General features: G+C 40.5%; 1 protein-coding gene across 1 annotated transcript; it reads left to right on the plus strand.

Moving 5' to 3' along the window:
* Nucleotides 1-880: 880 nt before the first annotated feature.
* On the plus strand, nucleotides 881-22,775 carry LOC140271309 (sodium-coupled neutral amino acid transporter 3-like). Its single transcript, XM_072366471.1, has 16 exons — nucleotides 881-1,104; nucleotides 10,736-10,855; nucleotides 10,954-11,023; nucleotides 12,251-12,366; nucleotides 13,297-13,370; nucleotides 13,469-13,561; nucleotides 13,640-13,721; nucleotides 14,858-14,940; nucleotides 15,104-15,162; nucleotides 15,503-15,619; nucleotides 15,758-15,837; nucleotides 16,603-16,703; nucleotides 17,032-17,156; nucleotides 19,390-19,534; nucleotides 21,786-21,889; nucleotides 21,964-22,775. Exons 2-16 carry the CDS (start codon nucleotides 10,794-10,796, stop codon nucleotides 22,066-22,068), a joined length of 1,416 nt encoding a protein of 471 aa, XP_072222572.1. The 5' UTR covers nucleotides 881-1,104; nucleotides 10,736-10,793; the 3' UTR covers nucleotides 22,069-22,775.
* The last annotated feature ends 170 nt before the right edge of the window (nucleotides 22,776-22,945 follow it).

Genomic DNA, 22,945 nt, shown 5'->3' on the forward strand with positions numbered 1-22,945 from the left:
GGAACAAATGGTTTGAACTTCCTCTTTATTTTCTGTTTTGTTCATGCTCTCAGTTTCTGATTTTCTGATATTGTTGTTGGGTTGATTGCAGGATTATTCTGAGACTCTGGAGAAATCTCTGGACTTTAAATGCAATGATTGATCGATTGATAGTATGTCAGAAGAAGATCAGACTTTGTTTGACTGATCTTTTTTGGACTCTTAAAAAGACTAATGGAGATAGTTTTTCTGCTTTTATTTCACCTTTTCTCTTTCTGTTTCTGCAACTGAATTACATTTTTTTTTACATGTTTATCACATTTCTTGTTTCTTTTAAAGATACATTTAACAATAAAAAGGAAATAAACTCTGAAACATGAATAATTTTCCAAAAACAAATAAAACTGTACACTTTTCCTCATGATTAAAACAGTCAAATTCACTGAAATAGATCACATCAGGACACACTTTCCAGTGGAAACAACACTGTGAGAATGCATTTATGCCGGACCATGTGTTGCTTTCCGCGGCTGCAGGTCACCTCAGACGCTTCTCAGCAGCGCTGGTTTACATATTTACTTTTCTGTGGAACTTTTCCACATTGATCTAATACATCTAGCTTTTTCCAGTTTGCTTTTAGCGCAGAGCTGCCCACCACCTGCCAGGTTCTTGTGCAACTCTGAGTTGATCTCCTCACCATATTTCCTCAGTTTCCACAACTCGGTGGTAGACAGTGAGAGTTTAAACATGGAAACAATTCAATAGGCCCAGTGTCTATGAGCAGGCCATAGCCTGCCTGTGAACTCCCCGCACAGCAATCCATCACCACAAACAGCCCCAATGAACTTGTTTCTGTTTTTTTTTCTTGGAAAGGAAGAGGAGTGCCTCTACACGTGACATCACAAGAAACCCGAAACCGTTATTTTCAGCAGCCCTCCCTCTGCTCTTACTGCTCCCCCGTTTGCTCCCCTCTCTCCACCCTCTCCCTGAGACACTGGGATTCTCAGTCGGGCTCCAAAACAGCCCAACATCACCAACCAGCAGCCCAAACTGCTCCTGTGATCCCAGGACTTAACCCAAACAGCCCCCCCAGATCCAGACGGACACCTGGGCCTGCTTCTGGAGGTAAGTCTCCTCGCTCTTCTGGCTGAGCTGGAGCTGCTGCTCTGCCACGTGGTTTGGCTGCTTGAGAGGGTCTGCTCAGGAGGAGTGAAGGACCATGAGAGAAGACCTCAGATTAGTCGAATTTGACAGGATTATAAAAGTCAACCAGCTGACATTCACATGTTGTGCAGCAGTAGTCCTCAGACCATCAGTTTGAACAGTTTTGGGAGGTTCTCTTCTGTATTTGAATGATCTAAAGTAACTTTAGTTTCTAAAAACAGACTTGAGCAGAATTTTTTTTTTACATTAGACTAAACTTTATATCGGTTATTTTCATCAATTCACTTTTAACTTTGCATGATTGATGATTTGCAAGGATTTATTTTCCATGTGACTAACCATTATTATCATAGTTAGCTGGGAAGTTTGTGCGTGACAAAACTTTCTCTTTGATATGGATATTTCTCCAGATGTTTCACAGATTGACTTTAACATTTAGTACCATATTTTTTTTTTGGGGGGGGGGGGGGGGGGGGGGGGGGGGGGGGGGGGCAAAACAACAAAAAAACCAAACCGTTTTGCAGCTGTTGAAGTAAACATGCAATTCAGCTGATTCAAGCCAACATGCTACTCATTAAAAAACTCACATGAAGAAGTTGACAGTGTTATATAAGCTGTAAATTCACACATTCCATGTTAGGAAATGAGGGCAGGGCTTAATTCAGGCACATGTTGTACACTGTGTGTCCCCCCCTTCCTACACAATGTCCCAGACTTTATACTGCACCAGGAAGGGTAAAACTAAATATTTCAAAGCTATACATTCTCTCAATAGGCTTATAAAGATGTTTAAAAGCTTCTGTTCTTTTATATAAACCTTTTATGTTAGTAAAGTGGGGGAGCGTACAGGACTGAGTTTGCCACAGGAGATGTTCAGAAGAATGTGTGGATAAGCTACTCCACACTTTTACTCTTCTGCTGATGGGAAAAATCACTGAACACGGACTGCATGTGGGTGGATATCAATGCCACATGCAGCTGATCGTAACCACGAAATAGCTGCATGAAAGTAACTTACAGGTCATCGTAAAAAGCGACCAGCGTGCAAGTTGGTGGTAAATAGTTTGGAAGATTTGCTGCAACACTTTGTCTCATCGGTCGTTCTTCAGATTCTAATGTAGACCAGGAAAATTACACAATCAGTCTAAAGTCCCACCTCTCCCTAAACGTCTCAAAACAACATCTCTAGAAAATGTCAGGACTGCACCGTAGGTGTGAAAACGGCCTCAGGTGGATATCAAATTCCTGCCTGAATAACCACAACTCACAGCAGTTTGTGAAATGTTTATGCCTCTTCTTTTTGTGCACATGGGAATCTAAATTATTACACACATGCAGAAATAAGTCAGGTTAAAGCTCGATTAGGGGATTTAATTGGATTCTTGTCGTCTGACTCCACAACAATAGGTGGCGATATGCCCATTTTCAGCTTCTTTGCTTTGATATTTTTTTAGTCAACTTATCACTCCACAGACAAAACAACTGGCGCTCTATCTGGCACGTGAACATATAAAAAGTTCCTTTATCTTTAAGATGCACGCAATCCCTCTGGGTTTTCCTCTGCTGTTATCGGCTTCTTCTGTTGGTTCAAAGAAACTTAAACAGGATCTGTTTAGGCACCCAGGCCCGTTTGGGTCCCTTTAAACGTGCACATGCAGCAATTCCAACCACATTTACACAGAGTTTTAGTCTGACTATGAAATGTTTGATTTCCAAGCAAACAAAAATGATCCTCGTTGATCAGAAGTTGTTTGTGGGACAGTAAAAATTGGAAAAAGCTAAAGGTTAACCTGTTGCCAAACTGTTGAAAAGCTTTAATAATTGATATTACAGCTCGTCTCACTGCAGTCAACTCGTAATTTACCGATCCACACTGACAAGAATCCAACATTTGGGCTTTTTCGCTTGCAGTAAATATTATTATAAGTAATACTCCGACACAGTCCTGGCATTACCCCTGCAGGGATAAAAGCAGAAAAAGGACCAGAAGAAGACGCTCCTTTAAGGTCCGATTGACATCTCGTTCACAGTCTGGCACCAGGACCGAATCACAACCTGTTACGGACATCAGTGGCGTCCAGCTCAGAAGGTTGTAGCGAGGAATCTGGAGCAGATGTAGCACAAATCCTAAATGTTCTGGAGGTTCAGGGGACATCTTGTTCGTTGGGTTATTACGATTTTCAGATTCAAATGTTAAAACTCCAGTTTTAGTCGGACTAACAGAATAATAATGTTTTTTTCTGATGGCATATCAACATATTCATGGTCACTGCATTTGAGACCGCTGGAGCAGCCACATCCAAGAACATACTTTCATTTATCTGAAGCTTTATTATTGTTTTTCGGTCTCTACTCGGTCAGTTTTTGGGTATAAAACCTACAGATTGGCGGTGAGGAAAACATCACAACAACAAGATATCTGTTGTTTATTACAAATCTCTGCCGGCAGCCTCGTTATTTAGTATGATTTGTATTTAATGTTTATATTCTGTTTTACCGAGTTGATGTTTAAAATGGAGTCGGTTAGCTTAGATTAGCATAATGACAAAGAGATGAAGGAACAAACTTACAAATAAAGTAAAACCAACAGAATTGATTTGTTTGCTTTAATAAAAAATAGTTTTAGTTGTGATAATGGACTGAATTTTGGGGCAGAGGTGCTTCATTTTACTTAGCTTAACTAAATTAGCAACATCGTGCCTTCAATAGACATGAAAATGAGGCCTTTTCCACACATAAAGATGTTTTTTATAAACTTAGAGTTGCAGATACATTTCATCTGCACACAAGTTCAGTTTTTAATCTGTGAAAAGTTTCTTTTAGATGCAGAAAACTAGAAACTTCTGGCATTTGACATCCAAGTGTGTCGCGCTGTTGTCTTTGTAAGCAGGAGGCGTTTCCTGCACAACTGCGAGTATCATGATATGCTATAGATAGTGCTGCGATCTGCCCTGACACGAACATGAAAGACAGGACGGCACCTGTTGGTTTGGTATGTTTGTGACAGCACTGAGTTATTGCCTTTATGTGCAGAGAGCTTTTCTAAAGTGTGGGACGGGATATTTTGGTACACATGACGGTAAAAACCCAGTTCAGAAATATCCACGTGGATCAGGCCTGACGTTCACCGTCAAAAAGAAAACACGAACAATCCCAGACGTCTGAAAAGATATTTTTCTTTCTGATCATCAGTTCAGTGGAATTGTTCCAGGCTGTGTTCACGTTAGTGTCTCAGTTGAGAAAACTGCTTCCATCCATGCATACGTGCTCAGTAAAGTATCTAATCTGCAGAGGCCTGGTGGCTATAACACACTTTATTGGAATTGGGCGGCGGTGGATCAGTGGTTAGAGTGGGTCGTCCAATAATTGCTGGTTCAATTCCCATTCTCACCACTCGAAGATTGGTGAACTGACAGCGTGGATGGGTGGCGGTCATCGGGCGAGAGGCCGGATACACAATCTAAAATCTTAAAATATATAAGAGGAAAATATACTTAAAGTCTATCATTATTAAGGTGTTTTTATTTTACCTATTTAAAATACCTTTTTGTGTATTTTAAATTACATTTGAGCATATTTTTAAGTGCACTTTTTAAATTTGTGTTTCAATTTTTACTTGAAACACAAATTTTTACTTTTACTTCATAAAGTTCAATTCAGTTTTATTTATACAGAACCAAATCACAACAAATATCATCTCAAGGTACCTGATTCAAACCGATTAGAGTCCAATTAAATCCAGTTAATTAATTCATAGAGAACCAATGAAAATAAATAAATAAAAGGCTTGGCTAAGGAAACCAACAGATTGCGCCGAAAGTAATAAAGTATGTTGGTAAGTTACCATCAAGTATTAATAGAAATGTGTGAAAAGTTGAGCATACTATCAATAAATCGCAAATTGCCGTAATATTAGTTGCATTTTACAATATAATTCTAATAAATCTATAAAACAAAGTAAATAAACTGTATTAGTACTAAATTAGTACATTCACACTCAAGCACTAAAGTGTATTAAGTATAATTTAAGTTGTCCAACTTAAACAAAAGTACAATAAATACACTTCAAATTCTGCTTTTAAATACAACCTAAATATTCTGATCTGCACAAAACAGTAAAAATAAATAAATAAATAAAAGGCTTGGCTAAGGAAACCAACATTTTTATTAATAGAAATGTATAAATATGTTTGGTTGAGCATACTATCAATAAAATAAGAACATAATAAGCGCAAATTGCCTTAATATTAGTTGCATTTTACAATATAATTCTAATAATCCTATAAAACAAAGTAAATAAACTGTATTAGTACTAAATTAGTACATTCACACTCAAGCACTAAAGTGTATTAAGTATAGTTTAAGTTGTCCAACTTAAACAAAAGTACAATAAATACTTCAAATTCTGCTTTTAATTACAACCTAAATATACTGATCTGCACAAAACAGTAAAAATAAATAAATAAATAAATAAATAAATAAATAAATAAATAAATAAATAAATAAATAAATAAAAGGCTTGGCTAAGGAAACCAACATTTTTATTAATAGAAATGTATAAATATGTTTGGTTGAGCATACTATCAATAAAATAAGAACATAATAAGCGCAAATTGCCTTAATATTAGTTGCATTTTACAATATAATTCTAACAATCCTATAAAACAAAGTAAATAAACTGTATTAGTACTAAATTAGTACATTCACACTCAAGCACTAAAGTGTATTAAGTATAGTTTAAGTTGTCCAACTTAAACAAAAGTACAATAAATAATTACAACCTAAATATACTGAGCTGCTCAAAAGAGTAAACCTAAAGTTCACTTAAGTTTACTGAGGATTAGTCTGACTGCAGGTACACTCGAATATACTGAAACTTTTATTTTTCCCCAGAGAGTCCTGGATCTGGTGTTTATCTTAGTTTCCAGGAGGAGAAACGCAGGTTGCATTCAGGCTTTTAAACGCAGACTGAGCTGTTTACATGTGTCAGAACCAAAATGCTGCTGCACACGTGAACTCAGTCGGTGTTTTAGATAAGAACACCAGCAGAGTCACTGTTTTCCACAACGATTACGCTGGGTGTTTTTGTTTGTTGTACATTTAAATTCACTTTGGGTTTTATTGAATAAGCGGTACTCAAACATTTGACTTGTGAGCCGCTGACAGCACAGGATAGAGTGCTGACGTATGTGTTTACAGCTGCAAATGGATCTGTGGCATAAGAGCAAGAGAAAAACTCTTGACTCTGATTGGTGCGTTGGTTGGGTGGGTGTACCTGGTTTACAAGAAGTCAGATAACACAATGACACTTGCAAGGATAGAGAACTCTTTGGCTTTCATCATTTTCCTGCTATCATTTATAATACTTGGTTATGGTTTTGTGATTAAACAAATCAACCGACAGTTTACTCTGGATAGACAACATGTGTCTTTATTTAAAGTTTTAGGAATGATCAGAATGAAAGTGCTGATATATTTATAATAAACAACATAAAATCATACATTTCTTATTGATAAAATACAAATCAATATACTAAAAAATAACAGATCTTTGGTTGCTGTCCGTAAAACACGATTATTATTATTCCCAATAAAGTTTTTCTACATTTGACCCTTAAAAAAACGCATTTACGACTGCTTTTGCATTGGGAAAGTATTTACAAATACAGTCCATGTGACGAAAGTTGTACAAAATGTCAATGGCTGAGAAACCAGCTCAGTTATGTTTGAGTAAGGAGGTCAGTTTCAGCTGTTATCACTCTGTCCGCCGTTGCCGAGGCCAACGGGGAAGAGATTTCCACAAATTAAGGCGTCCAGGCTTGGCTTCGACCCAGCCTCTTATCTGCAGAGCCACGTTGCTTTCCTTTAGGATTTAGTAAAATATTTTGGCCTTCCAATGCAAAATTTCCCCTTCATTTGTCTCAGTTCTTACCAAAGTTTGGCTCCATAAGTCAACTATCCAATGAACCTACTTGAGTAAGATTTATCTTTACTAATTGTCGATGTCTTTGTTTGACATTTTCATCCAAATGGATGAAAATGTACAGCTTGGCAGAAAAATCCTGGATTCTGACGCTGTTGGTGTTATCAGACATCTGAAGGTTAGAGATAGCTTTATCTGCACTCACCTCAAACACATTCATAATCAATACTTTAAATAAACAGAAATTATTCTGAAGTTATTCATCATTTGTCCATGTAAAGGCAGAGGAACAAGCTGTGAACACATCACTTCTTATCTTCCAAGGCCTCGAGGGAACATGTTGGCAAATAACTGCTGAAACGTCCAAGAGACTAAAGCAACATCAGAGTTTAGAGTCGTCCAATCAGAACAGCCAAGTCGGTAGTTTGTTTATTACGACCCATAGAACCGCCCTTTATGAGGTTTGTTTGTACCAAAAATATGTTCACATGTGCCTTCAAACTTCAGCTGTGGCAAAACAACATTTAATGACGTCAAATCAAGCATAGTCTGTGCTTCTGTCGTCTCCTTGGACTCTGTGTTGTCCGACTTTGTCCTCGTGATCGTCAGGACGACAGGATAACAAACGGCGCGCCATCACTCAGCTGATCCTGCGACGCCTGTTTGATGTGTGTAAGAACACAGATTCAGGGCTTTGTGAATTACGAGGAGGAACAGCAGCGGGTCAACAAAGACGACCTCTTTGCGCCGATAGGCCGCAGACTCATGTGCTAAAAGAGGCTTCTGTTTCTTGAGCTGCTCAGCTGTCCACTATCTGGTCTCTGAAACAGTTTTCACATGCATTTACGGGGCCACTTACCGAACAATTCCTATGGAAAACAACCAGGCAGTACATGCGCATTCAGTAGCAAATCCATCCATCCATCCATCCATCCATCCATCCATCCATCCATCCATCATCCATCCATCCATCCATCCATCCATCCATCATCTGCTGCTTCTCCGGGGGTCGCGGGGGCAGCAGCTTTAACAGAGAAACCCAGGCCTCCCTGTCCCCGGCCACTTCCTCCAGCTCTTCCGGGGGGACCCCGAGGCGTTCCCAGGCCAGCCGAGAGACATAGTCTCTCCAACGTGTCCTGGGTCTTCCCCGGGTCTCCTCCCAGTGGGACGGGCTCAGAACACCTCCCCAGGGAGGGGTCCAGGAGGCATCCTAACCAGATGCCACCTCATCTGACTCCTCTCAATACGGAGGAGCAGCGGTTCTACTCCGAGCCCCTCCCGGATCACTGAGCTTCTCACCCTATCTCTAAGGGAGGCCCAGAAGCCCATTTCGGCCGCTTGTATTCATGATCTCGTTCTTTCGGTCTCTCCCCACAGCTCGTGACCACAGGTGAGGATGGGAACGTAGACAGACCAGTAAACAGAGAGCTTCCCCTTCTGGCTCAGCTCCTTCTTCACAACGACGGGTCGGTGCAGAGCAACACTGCAGACGCTGCACCGATCCGCCGTCAATCTCACGTTTGAACAGCTCAAAAGACTCCTTATGATGAAAAATAAATTTGGACCTCGTCATCCTTTGCCCGGATGTGGGACACCGAGGCCTCCCCCCGGAGCCAGGCCCGGGCGTGGGGCCTGGTGGCCGGGCCTGTGCCCATGGGGCCCGAAAACATGACGTGGGTCCCCCTTCCGACGGGCTCACCACCCGGGGAGGGGCCAAGGGGGTCGGCTGCCTTGTGAGATGGGTAGCAGCCGAAAGCGGAGGCCTTGGCGGTCTGATCCTCGGCTACTGAAGCATTCAGCAGCAAATCTTCCGGAACATTTGCAGTGAGACTGTGGCCTGATATTCTATTCCTGTGTTTAAAAAAAAACAGCAGAAACAGATGAGAAAAACCATATTTGAGAATGAAACTGCTTCTCTGATGGTGACGAGTCTGCCCACAGGTGGGAGGCTGACCATCTGGCGACCTGGAGCAACCAAAACAACCTGGAGCTCAACGCTCTAAAGACAGTGGCGATCATCTCCCAGGACCTCAAGTGGGAGCTGAACATCAACTCCCTCATCAATAAAGCCCAGCAGAGGATGTATAGAGGAAAATCAACCTGCCAAGGACAATGATGGTGCTCTTCTACTCCTCCATCACTGAGTCCATCCTCACCTCTCCATCACCATCTGGTACGCTGCTGCCGAGGACAGACTGCAGCGTGTCATTCGGTCTGCAGCGAAGGGGATTGGCTGCAATCTTCCATCTCTCCAGGACCTGTACGCCTCCAGGACTCTGAGGTGTGAGACTCTGAGACACTCCCCTCTGGCAGGAGGCTGCAGTCCATCAGGACCAAAAACCTCACGGCACAAGAACAGCTTCTTCCCATCCGTTACAAGCCTTATCAACAAGGCCCTCCGGACTCTCTCCTTCTCCTCTTCCAGACCTACAATAACATAGCATCTTAAGACCTTTGTCCCTTTTTTTTGGGACCACTTCATCCTGTTGTATATCTGCACATTTATAGCATTCAGCTTGCACTACAGCTCCTTATTTTTTTAGATTCTGTATATATACACAAATAAATTGTCTGCACCTACTTGGTAATAAACTTGATTCTGATTCTCTTTTGGAGAATTTCCCGCCGTGAAGTGCAACTGTGTAGAAAGTCTGTCTGCAGTTTGATGTCGACTCTTTTTTACTGCATAAAACTGTTTTTTAGCTTAAAGTAACACTGTAGAATTTGCCCAATTCTTTGCTCTTTTGCCTTCCCTACAGTTGTGGGATTTAACACCACTGTAAGAAAAACAAATCTCCATGTGAACCCTGAACACTTACAGCCATACACATGACATTTAAATCACACTGAAGAGGCCACAAAGACACCATCAGAAGCCCACAAAAATGTCAAGGGACTATAAAACAAAGCTCCAGGGGCAGTTTCAGTTGTTCTTCTTTAAAACAAGTCAGAAGCACATACATTTCAGGTTCACAAACTTCTCTCGTGTTGCTTCAAGTAAAGCTTGATTAAGTTCCATCCCTGCGTGAACACTGATTATAACCGTTTGTCCTCTCACAGAGGTCAGTGTCAACAATTTTCCCTCAGATTGACCTCATATGCCCTTTGAGGAGGATGTCTGACATGAGATGTCACATAACATGTTAAAATCATCTGGTCATTAAAGAGTTTGTCAGGAACTGTGGTGAGGTAGGACCCAGATGCAGCTCTTTGGATTAAAAAAAAAACAATTTATTTATTTATTTCCAAAACAACAGGAAGAGCCGGATTCAAAAATACTTAAACGTTGACAAAAAAAACCAAGACTATGAAAAACAAAAGGATTAACTGTGGCTATGAATAAATAACTATGAACAGGACTTTGATAACAAGACTAGAGCCATGAGGCAGGAAACCAGACTTCTCTTCAGTGACTGAGGCATGAAGGGTTGGTGAGGATTCTGCAGTGAAAGAAAGGAAACCAGGAGACTAAATACTGTGGAGGGAGTGAATGAAACTTGGTGGCAGGAGAAAAACATGACCAGAACATAACCTGAAAATGTCACGATTAAAACATAAACTGTGACAGATTTGAACAAATAGAAACCTGCATAACAACGTCAGACACATGGAGATGAAATGTCTGCTTTTGGCCAACACTCACCTCTCTTACTCTGTTTTGTTTTTCAGAGTTCAGACTTCGGCATCATTTTATTTATTTGGACACTTTCCTTCGCCTTCTAATGGTATGGAACTGCAGAAGGTTTCAAATGGAGTTCACCATGATGCTGACGCGTCTGTGGAGGGCGGGTATGTTTCCTCTGTGTTTTGCCAACCGACAATTCAATGTCATTTAAGTTTGAGAAGAGGAGGTGCAGCGTTGCTTTTTTGTGTGATGGTTCTTTCAGAGTCTCGCCAGAGGAAGAAAAGTTCCTGCAGCACAAAGATGGCGGTTCAAAGAGACCCCAGTTCACAGATGTGAGTATGAGAGGCCTGCAGGTCTGTTACAGTAATAACTCATAAGAACCTACTGAGATTACCACAGAGGGAGGATCTGTGAGAGGAGAGTGTTGTCTCCAGTCTGCAGCTGGTAACGAACGTGTCTTCAGATCTTATCTCACTGGGTCCTTTCCAAGTGTCACAACAACGAAAAACATCCTCATCTCTTCACAACTATGCAGCGGTACCCAAAGCTTGGTACCATCTGACTGGCTTCACCAGATGACACCAGAATGATTGCATCCACTGGGATGAAGGAACGCCACACTGAGCTAAACCTCTTGAATCACATGGTTTGTTTCACAGAAGAGTCCAGAAAGTCGACGGGAACTTTTGAAGAATACTTAGCAGGTGACAGGATGAAATATCGGTCCATAAAACCAAGTGGACCAAGTGGAACCACATGGAAACAGTCAGAATAGGAGCTGCCATTGCTTACCAGGAAGCTGCAGGAAGCTTTCAGTTTCAGCTACACATAGACAGGGTTTGAGACACTTTGTTATGATTGAGACCATGAGAATCTCACAAGAATCAAGCTAAAATCATTGCACCGATCATAATGTCAGCATTAAAATGGACCTTTCATCTCTCTTCCTACTAGAGCTGTGAGAAACCTGAGCACCATTATTGATAACGCTGTCCCTCAGTATGTCATCAAACTGCAGAAACAGCCCATGGTTATCAACTAAATCACTGCCTAAATCAAACTCAAGTCACTAATGCTGCCCTCAGTGATTTTGGGGCCTCATCTCAGCCACATGCTTCTTCTCAGGCCCTCTTTAGCCATTTAATCATTAGCTGAAACACAGCTAATGGTTCCCCGCGCTCAGTTTATAACTCATTGACATTATTCTTCTCCAGCAGCACCTAAACTATTCTATATTCTTCCCTTCTTGAATCCTAGAAAGCAGCTTAAGACTATTTTATTTGGACAAGCTTTTGCTTTGAGAGAGTTCTTCCTGACAGGTCTTTCTTATGTTTGCTTCCACCATTTATATCTGTTTATGTGTCATTGTGAAGCACCTTTATGGCTTCTATAAAAAGTATATAAAAGCTCAAGTTCCTTGCTTTAATCATGAAAAAATCATTATCATGTCAAGTTTCTGCTTTACCTTCCCTTAAAGAAAGCTTCCCTTAAAGAGGCAGACAGCTATTGCAACACCTTGCATTCAGTGAATTGATTTTCTGGTGATGTTTCTTTTCCAGTTTGAGGGGAAAACCTCCTTTGGGATGTCTGTTTTCAACCTGAGCAACGCCATCATGGGCAGCGGCATCCTGGGGCTCTCATATGCCATGTCAAACACCGGCATTGTCCTTTTTCTGTGAGTCTCAGAGTCAAACTGAACCTGATACACAGTCACACACGTTCTGATCCACACTCCAAACACACCCCAGATCTCATCTTTGGACGGTGAAGATCTTTATCCAGGCTCTGAGCTTCAGTAAATTCAGCTTGTAATAAAGTAATTAATGCTACTTTAATGCTAATTTGACAGTTGAATCAGTTTATAGCACTTTCCAGATTCAGAGTTGGACACTTCTGGTTAAACTTTATCTGCTCTCATCTGGTTCAGCTTTGCAGGGAATGAAGGAGTCAAAGGAATTCCTTTGTAGCGTCGTTTTTATTTCTCTCCAGTATTAGCAAACATAATTAAAGCTGTTCTGCAACCATCATGAATCTCATCTAGGTACACATTGGGCTGCGATAGCAGTGTTGGCATGAGGTTACTGCCAAGCTGGGTTTTCCTGTGTATCTGGTGCTACGTCACAGGTTTCCACACTGGCTGGCAGATACCTGCCCACAAAAATAAATACTAAAGCCCACACCTACAGACATACAAGCATAGAAACAACGATAGGAGGGGACCGCTTTTATCAAGCTCTGCAGGAGCCAAATCATTCATCATTCATTTGAATCTTCGGGTGTAAAACATGCAGAGCAGCGGGTCCTGAGCACCAGAATTAGGGAGAAACTGGCCTATCCTAACACAGGTAAAAATGATTTAAAGGTGGGGTATTTTCTGATTTCTGCCATCATTCAGTGACTGTTTCAATCGTTAATTTTTACGTCTTTAAATATGAAAGTCTGTCTTTACGCAGCACTTTTCAAGGCCAAAAGGAGCCGAAGGTGCTTTACAGACCAAACATAAAGGACAGCATTGAAATAAAGCTAAGCACATAAGATTAGCAACACTGACCGAGCATAAAAAGGTTTATTAGAATAATTATTAGAGCCTGTTTGTGTTTCACAGGATCCTGCTCACATGCATCGCCTGCCTGTCCTGTTATTCCGTCCATCTGCTGCTCCGCAGTGCTGGAGTTGTCGGTAAGACTTTGTCTCCCCGCTTTTTTCCGCATCTGAAACTGATTTCATCCTGTTTGCTCTCTGAATGTTTGCTAGTTTTCTGTAACTGGTCTCTTCAGGTATCCGTGCTTATGAGCAGCTCGGTTTCAGAGCTTTCGGTCACCCAGGAAAGATTCTAGCAGCTGTCATCATAACACTGCACAACATTGGAGGTAAGACTCTGGTTTGAACCTCAGCTGCCTTGTTATGTCACGTGAACATGAAGTCATCTATGTTTTCCTCCACTGCAGCCATGTCCAGCTACCTGTTCATTGTAAAATACGAGTTACCGCTGGTAATCCAAGCCTTTCTTGGTCAGACAGCAATATCTGAGTGAGTACTGGTTCAATTAACTTTAGTTATTTTGATTATACAGCTCTTCTCAAGGCATTTTACAGTCAGTGTTATGAAGAGAAACCCAACACCTGCTCAAGAGCGAGAACCAGCTGTTCTAGATAAAATATGTTTACCTCCATTTGTGTCCATTAAAGATAAAAGACATAAAACTAAAGAACTCATTTGTTTGAGAAGCCCCTCGTTGTGTTTTTAATCAAACAGTTTCAATGATACGTTCATAGTAAAAGCATTTCCTGCAGCTGTTAACAGATTTAATTTGATATGAAGAAGAATACATGTAAGATGGAAATACTTTAATACTTTCCAAAATCCATTTCTAAAGTCTATTGTCAACCCCAGGAACTGGGCTCTAACCCTACCTCCCTATCAGGGCAACCTGAGATTACAATGTGAGGCTTTAGTGCATGCAAGTCCCTATCTCTCCAATTGTTTGCTCCCCTGATGTTTGCAAAAGGGCTCAGAGTGACTTCGTATCGGCACTGAAAATCCTCCATGATAGTTCAAAGCATGCAGACGGAGGCGATACTCTTTTCAGATTTTCCTCCACCACTTAAACCACCAATCTGAGTCCAGCAAATAGAGGTATAAGTCCAGAGTTAGGATCGATTTGGCTTTTTCAAAATGACCAACAAGCAAACGAAGGACTTATGAATGTGTTGCATTGATAAAATGTAATTCATCTAACGTTAGAGGCCATAAAATGAGTATCTGAAGTAATTCAGCAGCAGATACAAGATATAAGATTGTAAAGTTGAGGGAATTCTGGGTAATAGAGTTTGTTAAGTGCCACATTGTAATTATTCTGTCAGCGCAGACTTTTTGCTGCATGCTAACCTTCAGGAAAATGTTTTTATTTACACACAAAATGAGAAAAACATCTGTCCACTGCAAATTTAAGAAAAAACTATATAATTTACGATGAAGCTAAAAGATAAACACGTCAAAAGATCGTGCTAAAGTCTCAACATTCAACCCAATGTGACGTACATTCTTATTCCCCACTGAGAAAAGGCCCTAAAAAGGCCCTAAAAGCAACTTAAGCCACAATATTTTGCCTGATAGAATATTAAAAACTGGTAAAGGTTGTTGTGCAACTTGTGTTCCGCTTCTAGGAACTGGTTCATGAATGGAAACTACCTCATTATGATAGTCACTGCCTGCATCATCCTGCCATTGGCCACGATGAAACACCTGGGTATGTCACCGTCCTCCACCTCAGCCGCTTCTGTTTCAAATTCAGGATTTTCAAGTTACTGTTTTTCAAAGACAGATGATTTTCATTCTGCATGTTGTGTCACCTGTGGTGTTTGTATGTGTTTTGATCATTTATCCGAGGACGATTCTCTTGCATTTTGTAGGATATCTGGGTTACACAAGTGGGTTTTCCCTCTCCTGCATGGTGTTCTTCCTGTCTGCGGTGAGTCGTCACAATGCAGAACTGTGCGGCATCCTTTCAGTGTCTACAGGTTTACAGTTTGCAGGCTAAAAGGGTGAAATTCAAACAAATATCACAGTGAAGTCTGGCTGGACTCCTGCTTCATTATGCAAATGAGGTGGGCGGTCTTTATGTAAAAACAGAGAGGGAAATAAACGGGTTTGGGGAAATAACAGAGAAGTTAATGGATAAATAGATTTCAGAAATTAAATCCAGTTATTCCCAGTGGTGGCTGTAATGTTCCATTTAAGATTAAGGAGTCGCAATAACTTCCCCACAGAGGTGGCATTTACTGCATCAGACTGTTTCCCTTTCACATCAGGTCATCTACAAGAAATTTAACATTGCTTGCCCTCTGGAGGTGTTTGGCAACTACTCCGTGGACGCAGTCACTGTAGAAGACACGTGCACGGCCAAATTTTTCACCATCAACCAGGAGGTGAGACATGAACCTGGTTTTTCATTGTTGTCATGTAGGGTCCATCATATTACAAAGCACACATGGCTCCACATGTCCCTTAGTTCATGTCCTTCAAGTAAAATGCCGGGAGACGTTAATCTATGACTTGATTTGCAGACTGCATATACCATCCCCATCCTGGCATTTGCTTTTGTATGTCACCCTGAAGTACTTCCCATCTACACAGAGCTGAGCAAGTAAGATGCACACATTTTGCTTCTCTCTTTTTAAAGTTGCACTCCTGATGTTTTTATGATGCACCAATTCCAAAATGTATAACCTAAACATTACAGGCCAATTATATTTGGGATTTTAATCCACCAGAAAGAGGTCTGTCAAGAGACAGAAACTAGACAAAGGCAACAGGTCCATATAGACAAAGCAATTCACTCAAAGTCCAACTCCGACTGGTATTAATCCCTTTAAACAGCCATCTCTGTTTCTCAAATTTGATGTTCCTCTGTTCAACCGAGAACTAGGTTTGAAGGACCCTCTAGTTTGCTCGAGTTGCCAGTTTAATGCACGTGGGAGCGACCTCCCAGCTTAGTTCTTAGCTTAGCTTGTGGCTCCGGGCTCCAGCTGCTAGCTTGGCTGGCCGAGAGCCTCGGCTCCTCACTCAGTCTTGCTTCAGCTGTCTTCTCCACTTAACTTTTGCAAACTTCTCCTCATATCTTGCCTGCTTGTCGTTCCAGCTGTTTGTCAGTTAATGCATATTAACTGTACAGCCCACCCTGGGTAGTCTATGCAGAATGTATACCTCGCCTCTCTTAGGATGCAGATGGTGCTCTGGACATTCAAAGCAGAAATTTGACTCACAATATGCCTTGTTACCACAAATAAACCTGTTTATTTATCATTTATTTATTAATGCACTGGCTAGATCTCAATAACAGGAGTGTATCTTTCATGATAAGCCATGGCTTTCCCCTGTTTAAAGTGTCTGTCGTGTTGTTTCCCTAAAGCCCAACCAAGAGAAGGATGCAGAATATTGGCAATGTTTCCATACTGGGCATGTTCACCATGTACTTCTTCACTGCCACGTTTGGCTATCTGACCTTCTACGGTGAGTCAGCTGCAAAACGTACCTCAGTTCATTGCCAGTAAGCCAAAAAACAGGGCCTGAGAGGTTTGTGAGGGTCAAAATGCTTGATGCCATTAAATAAATCAACTATTTAAGCATTATAAAGTGATTTTAGGGTAACAGTGAGGTAGAGGTTAGGGTTAGGCTTTCATATGAGATTGTTTGTCCCTATAAACTAAATTATTATGTTTTTATGAAGACCGGGTTTAAAGTTAAGGGGAGGTTTAATATTTTACAGGTATTTTTGTGGTTAGGATTAGGTTAAATCTAAGAGAAAGTGATGTAAACACAACCCTTCTTGTGCATGCAGGGAACACAGAGCCTGAGCTCCTCCACACCTACAACAAGGTCGACCCTTTGGACACGCTGATCCTGTGCGTGCGGCTGGCTGTCCTGGTGGCCGTTACTCTGACCGTACCTGTGGTCTTGTTTCCTGTAAGTAACATTCTTCTAATTATATAAATAATGTGAGCATGATAAACACTGAGAATACAAGAAAATTATACGGTAAAGAACAGTCTCTGTAGCCATTTGACTAATCCTACAGAGATCCTTAAATTCTGAGTTTAGCAGAACTCTGAATGAATTCAACAATTAAGAATAATGTAATTAAACTAATTTTATTGCTTGAAATAGTAGTTTGACTGTTGTTTATATCGGACACTTGCACTGCATTTTGGTGTGTTTTCATTCATTAGCCATGTTTCCACCTAAAGCTCAGAGGAAGTTGGTGTAAGTGTTCCTTATTGGGTGGGTGGTACCTCCTGTAGGTCCAGGAACTTTGGGGGTAGGAACTACAGTGTTGAACTCTCCTGACTGGTTGAATACACAAAGCAGAGGCTTCTCAAAGTCAAGGAAGGACCCTTATCTGTAAAGTTTCTCGTATGCCACATCATGCCGTAGGAAGATTCCTGTGTGAAGGATCTGTGAGATTTCAGGGGTGTTTCCATTTGTCTTTGATGTGGGTTAGGGGTTAGGGTTGGTGTCCTCAAAGCACCCGCAATCCTTCAAGAACGTCAGAGAAGGTGCAGACAAAACATTGAGGCAGGCAAAATACACATTTTAATATTTTTTGCATCGTAATGTGTTCTATAAAAGGACTCCTTACTATAAACTGCCAGTGAAAATGGCTGTTAGGTAGCTAGCTAACATCTCTGGGCTGTTTAAAAACCACATCAGTTGTGTTTAGGTGGGATTGAAAACAGGACTGTTCCAATATATGTTTTCTGAATGCAAGGAAGACTCTTCTGTAGCTTAATGATGAATTCAGACCACGTGCAAAGCAAAACTCGCCTCCCTTTGCATGCACAAATTCAGCTACTCTTTGCATATAGCTCTTCTGTTGCTTGGTCTGAAATCACCAGAAAAAGGACACGACACGAGGTCTTAATACAGTCTTCACAGTAAATTACAGGTTTGGATACTGAGAAAACGACACAGCGACACTGCAGGAACAGCAGTAGAAGTAGTCATACAGGAAGTAGGCTGACAACTCGTCTCTTTACACGGTGTTCACCGTATATGAGTCACTCTGGTGCTACACAAGCACTGCAGTAACTATAATATAATTTCCAATATACTGACAATAAATTGATCCCACCAAGGAAAAGCAATTTAATACAAGAGAACAAAACAGTAGGTAAACAGCTCTACAGTGGATACAGCTCACATGCAAACATTTCGACAGTAGGCCACATTGCAATTTAAGTGTCAAATATGGCTCCAGAATTTTATCAATAATTAATCAGATCCTGTGTCTTAGGCACAAAAGAACCAGTCATAGTTGAGACAGTAAGTAGTATTATTTGCTCACAAATCAGTCTCTGCGGACGGGAAATTCACAACAACGAGTTGCAAACATTAGCCATTGTTAGCCATAGTTAGCTAGCCAAAGTTGTTAGCCATAGTTAGCTAGCCATAGTTGTTAGCCATAGTTAGCTAGCATTAGCATGCTCTGTGAGCTCCACAGCTTCTGGCTCCAGGTCAAAATGCATGATGAACCATGTCCAGATTTTAGGGTCACTTTTGGCGTGAGCTGCTGCCTTTTTCAAGGCTGAGAGCTGTGAGCATTATATACCCGATTGGTCAAGTTGGTTCCTTCGTTGGTTTGCAGCCAGTGCTTCACATAAAACCAGGTCTTTGTGTTTGACAGCCAAAACTGGTTTTGGATCAACTTTTAGATCAAAGAACTGGTGCCCTATAAGACCTACTGAAACTTTGTGAGTTTCTTCATGTGTAGTTTACTTAATCTAAAATATAGCATTAAACACTGAGCTTCAGCAGAGACATGAACTTGAAGCAGCTGTGAAAGCTCACTATTGCTACCATTTGGCTGACTTTTATGTTAATTAGCGAGTTCACGGTCATCATTTGGAATAATTCATAAATGTACTTTGCAGTTTTCAGTAACACATTTAAATCCTGCTTGAAATACAGTTAATAAATACTATTTTTCTGATATGACTATACAACAGGTTTGTTGTATAGTGACACATCGGTCATTCACACGTCAGCTGGCTAATTTCCCCAAACCTTTTCATTCTTTAACATCCCACAAAGCTTTAAGGAACATTTTAGTTCAGTTCTGCATCCTTTTGAGTGGAAACATATTCGACTTTATCTGCTATAGGAGCAGCCTGGGGCATCCTAACATTTTTGTTTTTGTCAGATCCGTCGTGCCCTCATGCAGCTGCTGTTTCCAGGAAAGTCTTTCCACTGGTTACGTCACATCGCCATCGCCGTGTGTTTGCTGTTTGCCGTTAACCTGCTGGTCATCTTTGTTCCCAACATTCGAGATATTTTTGGCATCACAGGTGAGATTTCTAACAAGTAACACAGCGTTTAAGGAATAAAACCAAAATATCACGTTTTAGATTAATCTTTGAATGAATTTGTTGTTGTTTTTTAATTGTCCATGTTGCTTTTTCATCTATAATTAGAACAACTGTGCATCAGATTACAGAGATTATACAGACATTAATGTTTATGAAGGGCTGTTATGACATCTACATGGTTAGATTTGATGCACTCTGCATTATGTCAGCATCCATTCTACTCAATAGGCTGAAAAATCTCTTTTAAACTGGTTTAAATGGGGTTTTATGGGAAGAAAGTTTATGTTTTATGACTGAAGGAGGACCTGTAGGAGTAAGCAGGAGGCAGTCAGTTAAAAACTAAATGAACTTTATTTCAAATAAAGGAAAAGTTCTGTAGAAGCAATAAAAACTGAAAGCAGGAGGAGGCGAAATCACTGCTTATTAAACATGGTCAAAGAACTTGTGGCCACAGACGATGAGGATCTTGCACTGAACAAAGAACGCCAAGAAGCATATATACAGAGGGAGATAACGAGAAATGGCATGCAGGTGAGGCAATCAGCAAATTCAGACCTGGTGTGAAGCAAGAACAGAAGTAAACGCAACAGAATACACAAAGCTGAACCTTAAACAATGAGTAAGCTCCATAAAATGCAAAAGAAACTGATGACTGAACTGAATTAAAGTCAACAGAGAATCTAAAAGATCAAACTAAAAGAAAGAAACAGAGAAGGAAATATAACAATAATACAGCTAAACTTTATTTCTAAAGAAAGTTTTAATGATAAAGTCACTCCACAAAGTTAAAAATTCACCAAAAATATGAAAGTTTAAAACGATAAACCTGATTGGCTGAACTTTGGTTAACTTTCTGGATTAAACAGGACTCCTTAAATTTGGGTGTATAAGTGCTGAATATGTTTAAAACTGTATTTTATGCTGGTAGTTTGTCCTCGAAGCAGAAACTTTGTGTTATTCTTGTTTAACTGACACCAACCACCTGCTCCTGGCATCCAGGCATCCAGACGTTGTAATGAAGCTAAATGAGACGTTTAACTGAAGGAAGTCAATAGAAATATGTTGTTATCTGTAACAATCGTTTAAGACCAAAGAAGTGGAGCACATCAGTCCAGCTGTGAGGTCTTTCCACCGGCTGCCGGTCCATCAGAGGATAGACTTTAAAGTTCTGATGCTGGTCTATAAAGCTCTGAATGGTCCAAAATGCATCAGTGACCTCCTGACCCACTATGAACCTCCCAGACCCCTCAGGTCATCTGGATCCGGTTCTTTATCAGTTCCCAGAGTCAGAACCAGACCTGGAGAAGCTGCATTCAGCTTCTATGCTCCACATGTCTGGAACAAACTCCCAGAAAGCCTCAGATCAGCTGAAACTCTCAGTATTTAAGTCCAGGTTGAAGAAACATCTATTTTCAGCTGCTTTTGAGTTTCAAAACAGAATCATATTTTAACTCCTGATTTGATCTATTGTTCTTATTTCTTTCTTTTGTTTAAATGTTAAATCATTCTTTTCATTTCTTCTGTTTTAATGTCTCTCTTCTCCATTTTCAGCTGCATTTGAATAAGCTTGAGTTTCAAAACGGAATCATATTTTAACTCCTGATTTTATCTTTCATATATATAATTTTTTCTGATTTTATCGATTGTTCTTATTTCTTTCTTTTGCTTACATTTTAAATCATGCTTTTTATTTTTTATTTCTTCTGTTTTAATGTCTCTGTAAAGCACTTTGAATCACCTTGTTGTTGAATTGTGCCGTAAAAATAAACCTGCCTTGCCTTATTCTGCAGCTTTGAGAATTAATAAAGTATTATTGAATTGAACTGAACTGAACCTAAAAACAATGGCAGAACATCCGGGGGCCGTAGCTATGGTTACCGAACAATGAATATGAACACTGTGATAACACCTGAGCAAACATTACACGGAAATTAATTTTTATCCCCTTATTTCTTTACTTTAAACACTCTTTTGTGTCTGTGGAGCAAATCTGTGATTTAAAATGTAATAAAGTTGCATAAAGAGCAGATTAATCAGCGGATTTGATTCCTCTAAAACACATCATTTGAGACCTTATGTCATCTTATTCAAAACCAACAAACAAAATGTAAACACGGTGTGAGTCTTGACAAAGTATTTGAGTTTTTTTGTATTCACAGCAGCTGTCATCTTTCCTGAGATAAGTTCAGTTTGACAGTAAAAGTGATTGTTGTGCCTGATCTTGGTCCAGGTGCCACCACTGCTCCGACTCTGATCTTCATCCTCCCCGGACTGTTCTACGTCCGCATCGTCCCCACCAGCCAGGAGCCCCTGAACTCCAGGCCAAAGATCCAGGTATGCTTATGAAAGAGTTTGTGAAAATATTCCACAGCACCCACAAGGCTGACATATCTCTCTTGGGTTTCCAGGCTGTGTGCTTCACCGCATTGGGTTTCATATTCATGATCATGAGTCTGACCTTCATCGGGCTTGACTGGATGAGCGGAGAAAAGCGAAATCTTGGCGGCCATTAACGTGCAATCCCCTTCCAACCTGAAAGAAGCAACACCTCCCTGCTGCAGCCCTGCTCCGGTCCTCTGGATGGGAAGCATGATTTAATCCACTGCTGGAAGGCTCAGGCTTCGTTGGGACTGTTTTCATTGATTAAAAGATCTGTTCCTCCACAGTGAAGAGCAGCCTTCTTTTATCCCGTCACTCAGCTATCTTAAGGTTTACCACAAGGATCCATCACAGGTGGTGTTCTTCCGTTCCACATGAGGAGTTGTTGAACCTGTTGATCACGGAGGCCCCTCAACCAGTAAAAGCGATTTTAGTGAAAGGCTAAATGTAAATACGAACTGCGATTTTAAACTTGGGCAAATGTCTGAATGCGAAACCTCAAAGAATCTGATTTTACTGATAAACAAAACTGATGGAGGCCATTTGTTTTGGAAAAGCTCACAAAAATGCTACTCAAATGACATTTTAGTGCAATTATTTTTGTTTATTGGAGCTGTACAGTATGAGATGAACAAGAAATTGCTTTCAGATATATCAGTTTATGTATTTGTAAGTTAATTCTGCAGAACACTACATGAAAACTGGAGAAAAATGTTCTATCAGCCATAGTCTGGCATGAATTCTATGCAACTGTGAATGTGTTGATTTGGTATAATTAATTTGCAATTTTTTTTCTGAACAGCAAGTGTTTATTGTTTAATAAAAATTTACAAGATGTGAAGTTGTCTAAGTAAAGTATTTGATTTAATGCATGTTGACTGCTTAATGTTACAAATGAGTTCGGAGCACTGACGAGGCACCAATGTCAGTATTTCAGTTCGTTTTATTTATGTGGCACCAATTTGCAACAAGTTTAACAGAAAATAAACAAGTTTGATTCAAGCCTGATTA

Source organism: Leuresthes tenuis, unplaced genomic scaffold (assembly GCF_036924035.1).
Source record: "Leuresthes tenuis unplaced genomic scaffold, fLeuTen1.0.hap1 SCAF_16, whole genome shotgun sequence".
NCBI lineage: Eukaryota > Metazoa > Chordata > Actinopteri > Atheriniformes > Atherinopsidae > Leuresthes > Leuresthes tenuis.

Excerpts from the sequence above, each read along its gene's own strand:
- LOC140271309 (XM_072366471.1), top strand. The coding sequence starts at position 10,794 with ATGGAACTGCAGAAGGTTTCAAATGGAGTTCACCATGATGCTGACGCG. Across the intron at positions 12,367-13,296 it reads ACCGGCATTGTCCTTTTTCT|GATCCTGCTCACATGCATCG; the intron begins GTGAGTCTCAGA and ends TGTGTTTCACAG. Across the intron at positions 13,722-14,857 it reads GGTCAGACAGCAATATCTGA|GAACTGGTTCATGAATGGAA; the intron begins GTGAGTACTGGT and ends TTCCGCTTCTAG.